Consider the following 16,835-nt stretch of genomic DNA (forward strand, 5'->3'; position numbering starts at 1 on the left):
TAGTGGACATCACATATCAGGCTAACTTCTCACACATACCACATCCCAGAAGCCAGAAGGGAAGCAATAGACAAGGAAATCCCGCAAATGTTAGAATTTGGGGTTATGGAACCGTCCAAAAGCGAATGAAACTCCCCGATCGTGATAGTCCCAAAGCCAGATGGAACAACCAGATTCTGCATCGACTTTCGTGAAGTAAACAAAATTTCGCAGTTCGATGCCTACCCTGCCCTAGGGTCGATAAAATGATTGAAAGACTGGGGAAGGCACAATATGTCTGAACCTCTGTAAGGGATACTGGCAGGTGCCATTAAGAAAGCAGGACAGGGAGAAAACCGCATTTTCCACCCCATAAGGCCTATTCCAGTTCAAAGTACTGCCCTTTGGGTTACACGGTGCACCAACCACGTTTCAAAGACTAATGAACATAATACTACAAACTTTTAAGGATTTTGCAGCGGCCTACATAGATGATTTAATCTATAGTGCTTCTTGGAAGGAACACCTAAAGCATCTAACGCAAAGCGTCCAGGCTTTGGGTGAAAGTGGATTAACTATTAATCCTGCCAAAAGCCAATTGGCTGCAAAAACAGTAAGACATCTGGGATACCTCTTGGGAGGAGGCTATATAAAACCGCAAGAGGAAAAAGTTGCCGCCATCAATCAGAAACCCTTTCCTAAATCCAGGAAAGACCTCAGAACCTTCTTAGGACTGTTGGGATATTACAGCCGCTTTATCCCACATTTCTCACACATAGCCTCTCCTTTAACCGACCTACTAAAAAAAGACGTCCAGACCGCAAAACGTCTTCAATGGCCCTCTCAAGAAATGAAGCAGGCCTTCCACCATCTAAAACAAATCATTACATCAAAACCATTCCTCTTAAGACCTAACTAAACATACAAACCCCCCCACTGAAGACGCTGAGGACTGGGAGCATCCTGACATCTGGTCCGAGGAGTGGGGGTTCCCGGAGGAAGCTAGGAGCCTGCCGCAACTCTGGAGAGTTGCGGCATCACACAGTATGTGACCCGGGAGAAGGGGGCGAAGGGCAGGTATCGGGTCAAGGCAAAAGGGCGTGAATTGGAGCTCTGCTTCCTAGGACACGCATATATATATTTTTTGTTTGTCCTTATGAGAGTTTTCTGTTTTTCTTCTTCTTTCTGCAGTCTTTTGCGCACCTTTACCTCGCCGCCTTGAGGCACCCCCACCTTTTTACTCTCCCACAAAAAGGGGTCTCCAAAGACTTATTAGGAGACCAATATAAAGCTAACACAAGGAAGAAAGGAGACTTGAGACAGCCTGATTAACAGTACGCATATGCATGCTCCTTTCTCTTACTTTTATTTGTTCACTCACTCACTATATCACAGATTCCTCCACTTGGGTGTGGTGAAAGAATAGCGTTAGGTACAGCAACCATACTTACAGCTTCTTTTCTTGTGTGTTGTTGCACTCCACTGCAAGCTACCCGGAACCCCTCCTTGAAGACCTAGAAGCACCTAGAAGAAACCAAGAAGAGAAAGGACAGTGAAGAAGCAACTGTGTATTATACGAACCCGTATGATATTATTTTGGGCTCTAGTGTTGAAACAACCCCCCGAATCTTGCCACTGACAAGTGAACAACCGAAATAAAAGACCCACTATTAATCCTATAAGGCCTCCTCGCTTCTGTTTCCGCCCATCCCTCCGACAACATCCAGTATGGATCAGTACGGAACACTGAAAACTGCTGGTCTGGTTCAGTTCCAAGTCCCAGTGGAGGGTTGGGTATTAAATTGACACCTCACTGTTGGCTACTAGGGAGTTCCACTTGATTTTATGCGCTTGTTTCTCAGTTTCTACATTTTTTGGCCAAGATTTTCTGTGAACTCCTAAAACTGGGGACACTCATTGGGCTAGCAGAAATCCTATTTAAGGGTCGGAGAGGCACATGTTTTTGACCAATTTATTTTCTGCTATGCAGTTTTTTAAATTTCTCACTCCATTTGTATAGCAGGTATGAATATATATTTTTCCGAAGGTTCTGCAGGAAAGAAGTGGGACCTACTAGTTAACCTGGGTCTAACTTGAATGAAGGAACCAAGAGTGTCTCAAATTGTGGCATATCCTATAGACCAAGTTGTTGTGGTACTCCATGAAGTGTATCACATTTGTGGGTTGCAAAATATCTGGTGGGAGGTTGCAAGACACCTTGTAATTTTATGTCCCTATTTACGCATAGGGAGGGTTGCCGTTGCGTGCTTTACTTCTGGGGTTGTTCTGGTATATTTTATGCCATATCTTAATTTTCAAGAGAGATGGAAGTTTTGTCTTTGATTTTATCCTGGATTTAATCAGCGGACGATATTTATATTTTCCTATTCTGTTCTGTAGTGTACTCTGCCACCATTATGCACTGATGACTTAAACAAAAGCTGCTGAAAGCAAGGACTGGGAAGAATTGCTGGGCTCCTTTTTGAAATGTGACGAGTCATATATTGTGAGAGTGTTACAGTTAATGCAGTTGCTGAGTAAGTAGTTTGCCTGACCCAGGAGCCCCTTCATGAAGAGTCGATTTTAGTACAACTGAGTCCAGCCCACTTCTTAGCGAGACCATAACTTTTTCCCCAGTTGGTACTCCTGTGTTGGTCCACTCTTCATTTATTGAGCCCTTCTACCAGTGATAGACCTCACTGACCTGTCCACCTACATAGAGAACAAATAGCGGGTTTCTGAAATCCCTATCCATGATAGTTGTTTATTTTTTTTCATTGCTCAGCGTCTTTGTTTCTGGGAAAGTTAGGTTTCGTGTCTTATGTGTGCTCCTGGCAATTTAGTTGTACAAAGTTCAATGGCAACGAAATGTGTGCAAGTTGCCCCTTGTAATTCCTGCCCAATAAATTAATGTAGACTTCTTTTCTTTCCTGTTATTACTCCAAATTTTCCAAAATGCAAGTAGTGGTTTAATAAGTGATTCTGCCTGAGTAGCTGTATTTGAATTAACTCAGGGTGCTTCTTTTCAGGTCGCAGTCTACTTGGGAGCACAGATGTCTGGTTTGCAAAAGACGCCTAGGGGACATTCAGAAAGTTGGCCTAGGATTGGGTTCTGCCCGTCGCTTACCATTGGCTTCGCGGGTTGCAACTCATATTTTCTGCCTTTCTATTTGCTGCCTTTGTTTTAGGCTGTCCAGCTCGGGTTCGTCCCTCCTGTTGCCCGTTAATTGTTTTATGTATTCTTCCCCAAACTCGTTTTCAGTCAACCTGCCTTTAAATCTTATTCTTATTTTGACACATTTGCTGTTCATTCAGACACAGGTCAAATGTTAGACTGTGTCCTCCAGGGAGCTTGTTGTTTATTTTTCTTTCTCTGACATCAAAGTGACAGGATTTATGTAACAATTATGCTCTCTACTGGGTCTGCTTGAGGAAGGCTTTACAATGTTATTGTTTTTCCTAGCGCACAACAACATTTACATGTATGTAAATGAACTATGCTGACAATTAAATCAGTATATTGGGTGATGACATTTCCACATATTGTTTATGCTCTGTATACTCTTATCAGTAAAAGTGTATCTGAGTGTAAAAATAATAGTGATTTCAATTGAAGATATGTTGCCTGTAATGGCAGTGTATTCTACACCTCTCCACACTGCATCATTGCACTCTTCTCTGTACCACTCCACCCCGCTCCACTCTATACCAATGGAGTGTACCTCACACTACTCTACTACGCACCACTGCACTCTTCACCACTGCACTTGGCAACACTCCTTTCTGCACCACCCTACTCGGCAACACTGCACTATATACTGCACTCTACGTCAGTGCTTTCTGCTCTGTACCACTCCGCTGTACACCAGTGCGCTCTATGCCATTTTTCCAGGAGACGGACGCATTAACGAATATTTGGTAACTCTTGAATAGGAATAAGGAAGAGATTTTGTATTTCCTTTTCAGTAATTATGGAACCACTGGGCCTTAGCAGATTTCTACATTAATTCCCTGACACAAGTAGTGTATGTGAGGAGGATTCCCCCACTACATGTTATAAGTGACATCGCTCCGTTTCTATGTCATTTCGGAGCCCTAGAAGCCCATCAACATTTAAATCCTCCATTCAGTAAAGGTTGGACTCTGGTGCTCCCTGCTTAGTCCTGAGGAAGACCCCGGTGTAAGTCCCAAACGGCCTACTTACCTTTTGGGGTCTAAACGTGGACTGTATCACTGCCCTATGCCAGTTTGATCAACAGTGCTTGCTTCACTGTGATAGTGTATTGCAAACAATGGCTTTTTACATGTCTCCATGATTATTGTACAGCCAAGTGAAGCCAGCTCTAATTGTAATGTATTTGATGTCACTACCTTTTCTCTTTCACTCCCCCAATCCTCACAAAGCGCGCCCTACTATTTCCCCTTTCGTTCCCCCACTTCGTGGGGCACTTATTATAATACGCTGTCCCAGATTTATTCTGAGGCTCAATATGATTAAATAATATTTAACGCTTTATTGTGTTGCGTGATTAGAATTAATGCCAACTGGCATTTAATTACGTGGTTTTTTTTTAATTGTAAGACTGGGATCACTCCATTTATGTACTATGTCACTACTCTGCACCATTAGGCGCTACTCTGAAAAAATCTACTTTGCTCCACTGTACTAGGCACCACTCCTCTCTGCACCACTCTACACCACTGCTATCTATGCCAATGTACTCTACACTACTTTACTCAAAACCAATGCACTCCATGCCAGCCTACTCTGCACTACTGCACTCTGCGGCACTATACTGTACACCACTGCACTCTACACCTTTGAAGTCTGCCACTGCACTCTATGCCACTCTATTCTGCGGCACTGCCCTGTACACCACTCTATTCTACGCCATTGCATTCTTCGACAGTATATTCTGCAACACTGCTCTCTCTGCCACACACCGCTGAACTCTACACCACTGAACTCTGCATCGCTTCCCTCAATGACAATTGACTCTAAGCCACTTTAATCTACTGTGCACCACTGCACTCAACAACACTCTACACAACTGCACTCTACACCTCTTTAATCTCGAACAATGTCACTCTATTCCACTGTGCGCCATTTCATTCTGCCTCATTGCACTCTCCGTCACTGCACTCAAAACCATTACAGTGTATGCCACTGCACTCTATGCCTATCTACTCTGCACCTCGGCACAGTACGACATTATACTCTGTTTAACTGCACTCTACACCACTGCACCCTGTCTCTGAACCCTGTCACTGCACATTCTGCCACTCTGCTCTGTGCCACTGACTCTGCTCTATGCCACTGCACTTTACACCACCCTACTGCACTCTACGCCACTTCACTCAATGCCTTTCTAGTCTGCACCACTCTACTCAATACCAGTGCACTCTAACCACTCTACTATGCACAGCTGCACTCTTCGCCACTGCACTCCACACCACTCAGCTCTACGCCACTACTCTATACAACTCCACTCCACCTGCGCCACTTCACTCTACGCTGCAACATTCTACTCTATGCCACTGCACACTATTGCCACTGTACTCCGAACCACTGCAATCCACACAACTTTACTCAAAAACAGTGCACCATAGGCCAGTGCTCCTACGCCAGCTAATTTGCACCACTGTGATGTACGCCATTCTTTCTACTCTGACAATGCATGCTTCATCGTTCTACTCCATTGGGCTCTGCGTCACTGCACTCTATGCCACTCTATTCAATTCTGTACCAATGTACATTAATGCTCTCTGCACCACTCTACGACCCTGCACCAATTTACGTCCCCTGTGGAGACAACCTTGCTGCCTACCTGCCACGGGGAGAAAACCTTGCCACTACCAGCCACAGGGAGACGCTGGGAGACCATCTTGCCATCTTGCCGACCGGACGCCATACCGCACCTGGGGCCCTGACGCTGTGGTCTCGCCGCTCCACGCCATCGCGGCGGCTGGAGACTACAGCTCCCAGAGGGCAGTGCGGTGACTTCCGGCTGGCCACTTCCTGACGCTGCGCGCCCGGAGGCGCTACTTAATCGGGGAGCCACCTCGGTGGAGCGTGGAGACAACCTTGCTGCCTACCTGCCACGGGGAGAAAACCTTGCCACTACCAGCCACAGGGAGACGCTGGGAGACCATCTTGCCATCTTGCCGACCGGACGCCATACCGCACCTGGGGCCCTGACGCTGTGGTCTCGCCGCTCCACGCCATCGCGGCGGCTGGAGACTACAGCTCCCAGAGGGCAGTGCGGTGACTTCCGGCTGGCCACTTCCTGACGCTGCGCGCCCGGAGGCGCTACTTAATCGGGGAGCCACCTCGGTGGAGCGTGGAGACAACCTTGCTGCCTACCTGCCACGGGGAGAAAACCTTGCCACTACCAGCCACAGGGAGACGCTGGGAGACCATCTTGCCATCTTGCCGACCGGACGCCATACCGCACCTGGGGCCCTGACGCTGTGGTCTCGCCGCTCCACGCCATCGCGGCGGCTGGAGACTACAGCTCCCAGAGGGCAGTGCGGTGACTTCCGGCTGGCCACTTCCTGACGCTGCGCGCCCGGAGGCGCTACTTAATCGGGGAGCCACCTCGGTGGAGCGTGGAGACAACCTTGCTGCCTACCTGCCACGGGGAGAAAACCTTGCCACTACCAGCCAATAAAGAAAAGGGTGTTGGTTGTTTTAAGACAGGACCAAGCATTGTTCCATCTGATGATGATGATAACAGTAGTTTGCATGTAACTCTACCCACAATGACTCTTGGTAGAAAAGAGGGATCTTCGTTGCTTATACCTGCTACAAGGCTAGAAAGTATAAATGTTGTAAGAGGAAATGGGAATGAAGAAAAAGTGACTAGTGGTTCTATGGTGGGGTTGCTTGTTGATGGTTTAAGTAAGGATGAAGACGCTAACAATCTGTATGCTGCCCCACCTGTTGCGCTTTATAACTCATACAAGGGACTCCCCCTGCTCAAACTTGTTTCATGGAATATAGCTGGGGTGCGTGCAAAACTATGTGATCCCGACTGGAATGAATATATGAATACTTTTGATATCTGCGTGTTACAAGAGACCTGGGCTATAGTACAGATGCACAGGGTTGGTTATAAAACTTACCAAGTGGAGGCTGTTCCTTCTACCAGAGGTCGTGCATCTGGAGGTCTACTAATCTGGATCAGTGTATCTATTAAAGTAGGCATAAAAATGCTTAAAACTGACTCCCCAGATATTTTGGGCTTGGAAATAACTACAGCAGATAATAGGGTGATCCACCTCTTCAATATATATAATAGCCCTCAACCTTCCCATAAGGAATCATTGTGTATAGGGAAGTTAGACTTATTTATGGATGCAATAAGAATAGGTGCAAGTGTCATTCTATGCGGGGATTTGAACTGCAACTTCGAACCAATTAAAGATATAGCACAATTGTTCGAAGATGAGGACACTGCCAATGGAATACCAGTCCTGAATGAAAATAGTATGGTGGCTGGCACTACATTGGCTTTGCAGATTACAAGATTGTTGACTGCCCATGGCCTGAGAGCGTGTAATGGGCGTATGCCATCAGACAGCCCAAAAGCTCCTACTTTCAAGAGACATGAGTATGAGAGCAAATTAGATTATGTCATAGTCTCTCTCGATTTGTGGCCTCTCACAGAAGACCTAAAGGTTAAAAAGAGATATGAAAGTGACCACTTCCCTTTGGAAACAAGTTTCCAACAAAGTATCCTAAAGGGGTCGGGAGCCAGTGAGGCAGGCTGTAGAGTAGCACACTTACCCAGTAAGGATAATATTGTCCTTAGTAATAATCGTAAGGCGGTCAAATGGGCCTATGTATTGGAAAAGGAGGATCTACTAGCCAACATATATAGCACTTTCGCAGACACTTTAAACTTATACTGTCCGAATAGTGGTGATCCCAAAGATTTCATAGAACTGCATAAATCCCTTTTCACCAAATTACTAGTACTTCTTACAAAAATCCCAAAAAAAGGTGTAGGCTCGACCAATGCAAAAGTTAAGGGTAAACCTTGGTATAACAGGGAATGCCGCCTCGCCAAAACTGCACTGATTGATGCAGTTAAAAGGGAGGGTCCACTAGCAATTAGAGATAAAAGGAAGGCCTACAATAAAATCATAGCAGGAGCAAAATCCTCTTGGGATGAGGAATTATGGCTCAACATGCTAACAGCCGCTAAAAACAAGGACCAGAGGCAATTTTGGGAAATAGCAGCTAAGGGAAATAATCGCGAGAAGGGCTCTAGGGAGGTATACTTGGATGAGGATACCTGGGTCAAACATTTCACATCATTATATGAGGCTAAAACCTCTATTGATGAGGCCGCAACAAACACACCCACTATCACCATACCAGCTAACACCCCTCCGGTAGTGTTTAATATACATGAGACAGAGATAGCAATTGCCATGGTAAAGAAAGGTAAGGCGCCTGGATTAGATAAAATTCCAGGAGATCTCTATCTGTGTAATGTAGAGGTTTGGGCACCCTATTTGAACCATCTATTTAATATAGTTGCATCCAGTGACCACATTCCGGACACGTGGAATGGCGCAGAAATTATTACTATTTTTAAAAAAGGGGACCGTGGCGACCCAGCCAATTATCGCCCCATTAGTCTTTTAGATATAACGCAGAAGATTTATGCTAGACATATTTTAAATCGAGTAAACTCATGGCTAGAGGATGAGGCAGTTTTATCCAAATATCAGGCGGGATTTAGGAAAAAAACAAGTACAATTGACCAGGTATTTAGGCTATGCTGCCTATATTGGAAATATGTCATTATTCGCAAGGGCCACTTGTATGTGACCTTTGTAGATTTGCGAGCAGCATTCGATCTAATTCCGCGCGATCTACTTTGGGAAAGCCTGTACAGGCAAGGGCTGCCAGGCGAATTGCTAAAACTTGTAATGGGCTTGCACCAGGAGAACTATGCCAAAGTAAGGTGGGGCCCAAATGGGGAACTTACAAACCCAATCCCCATAAAACGGGGAGTACGCCAGGGATGCGTACTCGCCCCCACCCTCTTCTCCTTATATGTAAACGATATTGCAACCTACATGGAAAATTGTGAGAATGATTCGCCACGATTAGGGGGGGAACGTGTTGCGTCTCTCCTTTTCGCGGACGATACAATCTTAATTTCACAAACGCCACGCGGCCTCCAGACCCTCCTGGACAGGTTCCAACAGTATTGTATCAAGAAAGGACTAGAAATCAATATAAAAAAAACTAAATACATGGCACTAAACCCGCATAAAACTTTTAAAAGGAATTTAATGTTAAATGGGCAAAAACTAGATTACGAACACAGTTTTACATATCTGGGAGTCCTGATAGATTCTTTAATGGGATGGGGCCCACAACTAGAGAAATCAAAACTGGTGTTTAAACAGAATTGTGTTCCTATATTGCAGAGGCACAGTAAAAGTGTCAACAAGGCGGTCACCCCAGCAGTAGAGCTTTTTAGGTATAAGGTCCAATCAGCCTCACTGTATGGGGCGGAAATTTGGGGAACAGCATGTAAGAAAACTTTTGAAGTACTTGAAAATAAGTTTATTAGGGCTCTTTTAAAAGTCTCTAATAATACCCCACTGATCCCCTTATTTCTGGATTTAAACCTTAAACATACAGACCACCACGCAGCATTAAGACCAGTATTATTGTGGGTCAGGCTATGGACAACCGTTGAACTATCAGATTATAAAAATGGCTTGAAAGAGGTCCTTGAACTTGATAGCGACAGGAAAATCTTGTGGTTTAAACATGTGAAAACCTGGCTAGCCAAGCTCGGACTAATGCACTTTTGGAACGAGCCAGAAACACTAAATTCAGTCTCCAAGAAAATAGTTAAACTGTCCTTCTGGTCATATGTGAGTTATGATTCTGTGTATATAAGAACACATGGTCCTTTGACAGAAAAATTCCTTATGGTAAAAAATGAGGCACTCTTTGAACAATTTTTAGACGAAATTGAGCCACCCCTGGCTAAATCTCTGTATTTAAAATTTAGATATGGAACATTGAGATCCAAAGTAACAGAGAATAACTGGGGGAAGACAGACAATGACTGCTGCACTTTATGTACCAACAACCAAAGGGAGGATACCTACCACATATTATTTTTCTGCCCTAGCTATGCTAAGGCAAGGAAAAGATGGATAGTTCCCTTGTGTCGCAACATTGGTTCCATTTCACATAGGGAAGCTGGCAGGATCCTAAGTACGGACACCAGCCAAGTACTTGTGTTCGGAATCAGTAGATTTTTACTGTCGGTTTATTATACTAGAAGGAAATTAAATCTCCCATTTTAATCAAGGGAAACTGCCATTCTGATATTTTGTGAATTATGAATCATCCCTAGCTACTTATGCCTAGTTATTTTGTAAATTATGAATCATGCCTAGCTATTTGTGTCTTCTTGAATTCTTGGTCGTTATAACCAATTTAATGTTTTTTTAATGTGATTTTTAAACATTTTTAACATATTTATTCATTTCTGCGCCAAATATTCAATAGTAAATCTATGTGTCCTAATGTGACTAAATACCGCTTCTATAACTATGTGCTCAAACCTAATGAATTGTACGTTTTATATGTGATGACATTTTATTGTATTTTACTGTATCTTTTATGTTGCAAGTCAACGAAATAAAGATTAAAATTGAAACTGAAACGTCCCCTGTGCCACTCTACGGCCCTGTGCCACTCTACGGCCCTGCGCCACTCTACGGCCCTGCGCCACTCTACGGCCCTGCGCCACTCTACGGCCCTGCGCCACTCTACGGCCCCTGCGCCACTCTACAGCCCCTGCGCCACTCTACAGCCCCTGCGCCACTCTACTGCCCCTGCGCCACTCTACTGCCCCTGCGCCACTCTACGGCCCCTGCGCCACTCTACGGCCCCTGCGCCACTCTACGGCCCCTGCGCCACTCTACGGCCCCTGTGCCACTTTACGGCCCCTGTGCCACTTTACGGCCCCTGTGCCACTTTACAGCCCCTGCGCCACTTTACGGCCCCTGTGCCACTTTACGGCCCTGCGCCACGCCACGGCCCTGCGCCACTCCACGGCCCTGCGCCACTCTATGACCCTACGCCACTCTACGGCCTTTCGACACTCTGTGCCGCTCCACTCTGCATGACTGTACTCTGTGCCACTCCACTCTGTATGACTCCACTCTGTGCCACTCCACTCTGCATGACTCCAATCTGCTCACCATGCCACTCTACCCCGCACCACTCCACTCTACCCAGCACCACTCTGCATGACTGCACTCTGTGCTGCTAAAGTCCCCGGTGCATGACTGCTCACCATGCCACTTCACCCCGCACCACTCCACTCTACCTCGCACCACTCCACTCTAGCCCGCACCACTCCACTCTAGCCCGCACCACTCCACTATAGCCCGCACCACTCTCATCTACCTCGCACCACTCCTCTACCCCGCACATCTACCCCGCACCACTCCACTTTACCCTGCACCATTCCCATCTATGCCACTCTACACCTTTGCCCTGCACCACTCCCATCTATGCTATTGCACTCCACTGTGCACTACTCCACGCCATTGCACTCTGAGCCACTGCAGTCTACTCTGAACCACTCTACCCTATCCCTCTGCAATCAACGCCAACCTACTCTGCACCACTGTACTTTATGCCACTTCACTCTAGCCTCCTCTACTCAACTCTACGACACAATACTCCACTATATGATGATCTACTCCATTAAACTCTGCTCCAATGCTCTATGTAACTCTACTCTACAGCACTCTGTTATGTTATTGGAATTTAATGTAGCGCAGCGAATTGCCCCCACAGAGGCATCTTGAGGCTGAAGCTCACTCCTGGAGGAGAAAGGAAAAAAAGAAATATGGTCATAAGAGCCAGGTTTTAAGTATCTTTTTGAAGTAGACCAAATCAGAGCAGACGCAAATGTGAGGCGGAAGCCTGCTCCACAGTAAAGAGTCCAGGTATGAGAAGGATCGACTGCCATGTCTGACTGCAAATAAGGCGTGGGCAGAGCAAGAATTGATCCTTAGATCTCAAATTTCTGGTGGTCCGATAGATTGAGAGCTTGTTTTGAAGATATGAAAGAGATCTATGTACCAGGCACAGAAGCTTACAAATCACTTGCTTCCTAATAGAAAGCCATTTCAGTGATCTAAGCATAGGTTCAGAAGATGTGCAAGGCGGAAGTTTGAATACAAGACTGACTGTGATGTTCTGAACTACTTCTAGTCCATACAGGAGAAAATCAGCCACTTCCATTAGGGCATTTCCATAATCTCTACTCCCTTGTAGGCCATTCTATGACCCTACTGCGCTCTACGCAACTCTCTCTGCCACGCCATGCCACTTTACCCACTCCATGCCACTCCCCTCTCACAATATTCTCTGCTTTATGCCACTTTACTCTACAACACTATGCAACACCCTCTAGGCCACTACAATCTACACCACTCCACGACCGTCTGTGCCACTCCACCACACTCTACTCAACTCTGACACTGTACTCAACTCTACGTCATTCAACTCTACACCCTTCCACTCTACGACACTCTACTCCCTCCAAGATACCTACCCCACAACACTGTACGCTACTTCATGGCACTCCAATTCACTCCTCTCCACACCACTCAGCTCTACTGTATTGCACTCCATAACACTCCACTTTCATTTACCCATTAACTTTTAACCATGCTAAACATCAGCCACTGTGGTGTACAACATTGCGAAAACATATTGGAAAACCCAATGGCTCATGTAATCGAAACTTATTGGCTTTGCCAATGCTTGTTTTGGACTACCGTCTGAGTGGAATGGTCTTTGTGTGACTTCGTATGTCTTTGTTACAAATCTAAGTCTCTCTAATTCCCAAATGTAATGTCTTCCAAAGGTTAAAAAATGGCAGATACTTCAACCGAAGACTTAACATTTCACACATTGATCAAGAAGGTGATGGATACAGATGCAAATGTGTCTGTCGTCAGACCGGCCACCAGAAGTCGGTAAGAAGTAATTTCAATGTTTATTTTATTGTTGCAATATGTTTGCACCGATCACTTAAGACATGAATGGGACTTTCTCTTGCCAAAATTGTCTTAATTCTTGGGTAGGGCTTCCTCTTCATTCAGGTTTGTGAACAACTTGATAAGTGCTCTACCATTAGCTTGGCAAAACGTTGGACAGTAGGTGTAAAACAAAAAGGCAATTACAGTATCAATTTTAGGTATGTCATTTTGAAATGTATGCTATATCCAATTGTCTGCAGTCACTCTCCAACTTGGCCTATCAATATCTTTGTTTACCTGGAAGCATATAGGATCACTCAAACAGCTCCTCCCTTCTCTTTCACTGCACTGCACTACAAATTACAAATAAAATGGAATGCCACCTTCTGATTTGGGCATTCCTTATCTTTTAAAGAATGCTTTTGTCTGCCTCCAATTCTGAAAATACCCAAAAGGGGGACCCCCAAGATCAGATTGATTACAGGGCCATCTATACCTTCTCCCTCCACAGCACGATCCTGAAAAAGGTGGTGTTGACCCAATCCAAGAGTTAAGAATACTTGGAATTAAACCTGCTCCTCGATGATAGCTAGCTTATGTTTAGAGCTATGAGTGGCATGGAAACCGCCACATCATATATAAGGCAAGCCCTCTCCTCATTAATGGATGTAGATAAGAACGTGTTCTAGAAATATGGGTATAAATGGTAGGCGCTACTCCATCCTGCATCCAGTTGCTTTTTTTCCCCTTCAACTGCAGACAAAAAAAAATCAGTGCCAGGACAGCTAAATGTTGCACATGTTCGGTATCCTTGATGTCCCTGGAGGAATACCCATATCCTACCTCTTGTTTAAAATGTTTAGAGCACCCTGGCTTCTCAAGTGGTATCTAGTAAACCTCCAAATGCATGTAGATGAGCTTGTTTCTGGCTTGAAAACAACCCAAATAACACTACTAACATCACATCTTAGGCCCCATACACCACTGTTTAGGTGTTCCACCCTACCATACCACATTATAATTGTGGCATAAAAGATTGTCTGATGATAAGGGAGGAAATGCATATATAATAACAATGGTATGTAATAATGCAAAGCCTTTAATGTTACTTTAAGTACACCACGGAAATACCAGCAGGGATAGAATTGACTTATAACCACTTTCTTTTCTGATAGTGAGCTGTGAACATATATTCTGGAATTGTTTCAAGCAAAAATAGTATTTGGAAGAAATATTAGCAGTGATTGACTGAATTACCCTACCCGTAATTGCTGAGGTAATACTGTTGGCTAGTCCTGTGGAGCATATTTTTCCGCTGATGTCTAAGAATGGGCAGTATAACACAGCGATAGCAGTATAGCACAGTGATAGCAGTACGACGGGCTCCTCCTTGGGTTTATACACAGCAATATTGGTTGCCTAAAACTTGGTGTCTCTTTGCCATAGATAAGCTTGTAGCAGCGGCAAGTGGCTTGTGAACAACGTTATCATGGACTGGACATTTCCTTGCTAGCGAAAGGCAGTGCATGTTGTTTCCCTGGGGATAAGCTGATTGCCAGTGGCGGCTGGTGATATTTGAAAAAGGTGGGGCGTAATACCTGGACCGAATTTCATTGACATACTCCAGGGTGGTGTGACGGCAGTTATCCCTCAGTAAATTTTCTTCTTTAGAAAAAATAAGGCAAAATCATGCATTTTCCTGTACAGTTATCACGAAAAAGCTAAAAGGCGCAATAGGTTCTACAACAGTACATGGATTAGGGGCCAGCACATATTAACGCTAAACTAGAATGAGGGATATTCTCTTTAGTAGAAGTCCTTAGTGCATGTTTCCAAGATGGAAAAAGTTCCCCAACTTAATAGGTGGCAGTTATGAGTAATTATGACCATAGAGGTGTCAAATGATTGGTCACAGTGTGTTTCCTTAAATATTAGTGATTTTAACTTTAAGCCTGCAAATGTATGTTGCAGTCCTATCACTTTTCAGGTCATACTGCGTGCATACTGATTGACTGACAGACCATATACTCTGTATGCCCAGTTATGTGCCAGGAAAAGACTCAATATGTCCAGTTTCTGTCAGTAGAATGTTTTGCACGCCCACACTAACACATGCGTTCTTTGAATGTAATAATAGTTTTGCTCTTTAGCCATTTACAGGCTTTCCATTTCTAGAGTTTGTGTGCCTGTCACTATCTTTTTAAAACAGCCTGTCTCCTGTCACTGCTTCCATCATCTGCTAGGTCGGCTCAGCATTAATAATTCACAGGTGCAATGCCTTATACTATTTCCATCTCGTTCATGCACAGTCTCACCATGTTTCTATCTACTCCTATCATGCTCTCTTGCCCCCTATTTCTCTCACATCGGCTTTCTTTCTCTCTCCCTCACCCTGCCTCCTACTCCGTCTCTCACCTGTTCTTCGTCTTTCCCTTTCGTTTCGTCCATGCTGCATCAAAGCATTAATGCTACGCATTCAGTAGAATGAATGACAAAGTCACACAATACAGGTCTTGAAAGGGTCAAATGCTGCACTCGCTTCTACTGTGACTGATTAATAACGAACTCAAAATCAGCCAAAAATTAGGGATCCAGCACCCCAAAACTGATCAGTAAGTGTTCTCTCTCTTTGACAGGATAGGTAATTCCAATGGTTCCTTGGGAAATGTCTCAAATTCTCTGTTCAACATGTGTGTAATAAAGGGAGCAGGCTACACTTTTTTACGAGGCATCAACTAGTTTTCCCACGGGCCAACAAGAAGCGACTGAGACGAGAGGCCCGCAGTGTTCCACTTCAATTAGGAAAGGCAGCAAATAAATAAAGAATGGGTTTTTACACAGTATCACGCGCTTTTTTTTTCATTTCAGCAACGCCAAGCGATAGAAAATAAGGCAGGAAATGGGGAAAAAAACGCTATTCAATTACATTCAAAGTGGCAAAAAAAGTTAATTTGGGAACAGAATAGTATAAACTTACTTACTGTCCAGAGACTCCGTCGGCCGTCCCGATTCCCGCCGTCCTCACTTTCAAGTCCTGTCCTGAAGCACGTCATCAGGAAGGCGGCGCAGCAGGCAGCCTCCCTCTCCACTGCCTCGTTTTTAATTGGTGCGGCCGGCTGCCCCACCTACGTCATTTTCTCTCTGTATGCTGCTGCTGCAGCATACAGAGAGAAAAGGGAGAGTTACTCGAGGGCAGGGGGAGTGGCTTGGGGGAGTGGCTTTCCCACTGTTGTAAATACTGTCTGTTTGGGCGGCCTCCGGCTGCCCAAACAGTCAGTATTAGCAACAGTGGGCAAGCCACTCCCCCAAGCCACTCCCCCTGCCCTCGAGTACTGTAAACACGGAAGTTCTCCTTTCCTGCCTTGCGAGAAGGCAGAAACAGAAACAATGGTAGTTATATAATATAATAACTAGCATTTGTTCTGCCTTCTCGCACGGCAAAAAAGCAGGGGGGGCGGCGCCCAAACGCCCCCACGGAGAAACCGCCACTGCTGATTGCTACACAGTGTTTGGAGGAAAGAGTTGTGTATTATCGGGACCTTGGGTTGGCATCATGTGTGTATATGTGTGATAGCGTGCATGTAGTACTTGTGCAGTAGCTTTAGTGACTGAGCCCGCCGAGCACTGAAGCCAATAAGATCTATTTAAATGTTCCAGGCTTGACATGACACAAGATGAAGGGGGAGTTTAGGTTCCTCAGAAAGTGCAAGTGCATTACCTGAATATGGTTATCCACACAGCTGAGACACTTAACTTTAGAAGTTGCAGGCCAACTTTAGTTGGGAAGGGACATCTGATCAAGTCTTCTG

General features: G+C 45.0%; 1 protein-coding gene across 2 annotated transcripts in view; it reads left to right on the forward strand.

Moving 5' to 3' along the window:
- CENPT (centromere protein T) overlaps nucleotides 1-16,835 on the forward strand; it is a 1,372,670-nt gene that overhangs the window by 72,961 nt on the left and 1,282,874 nt on the right. For both annotated transcript variants that reach the window (XM_086945259.1, XM_086945260.1), the window contains exon 2: nucleotides 12,912-13,023. In XM_086945259.1, coding sequence (XP_086801385.1) covers nucleotides 12,920-13,023 — 104 coding nt within the window. In that variant the 5' untranslated portion in view covers nucleotides 12,912-12,919. The remainder of the gene's footprint in view (nucleotides 1-12,911; nucleotides 13,024-16,835) is intronic.

This window comes from Lissotriton vulgaris, chromosome 12 (assembly GCF_964263255.1).
Source record: "Lissotriton vulgaris chromosome 12, aLisVul1.2, whole genome shotgun sequence".
In the NCBI taxonomy this organism is placed as follows: Eukaryota; Metazoa; Chordata; class Amphibia; order Caudata; family Salamandridae; genus Lissotriton; species Lissotriton vulgaris.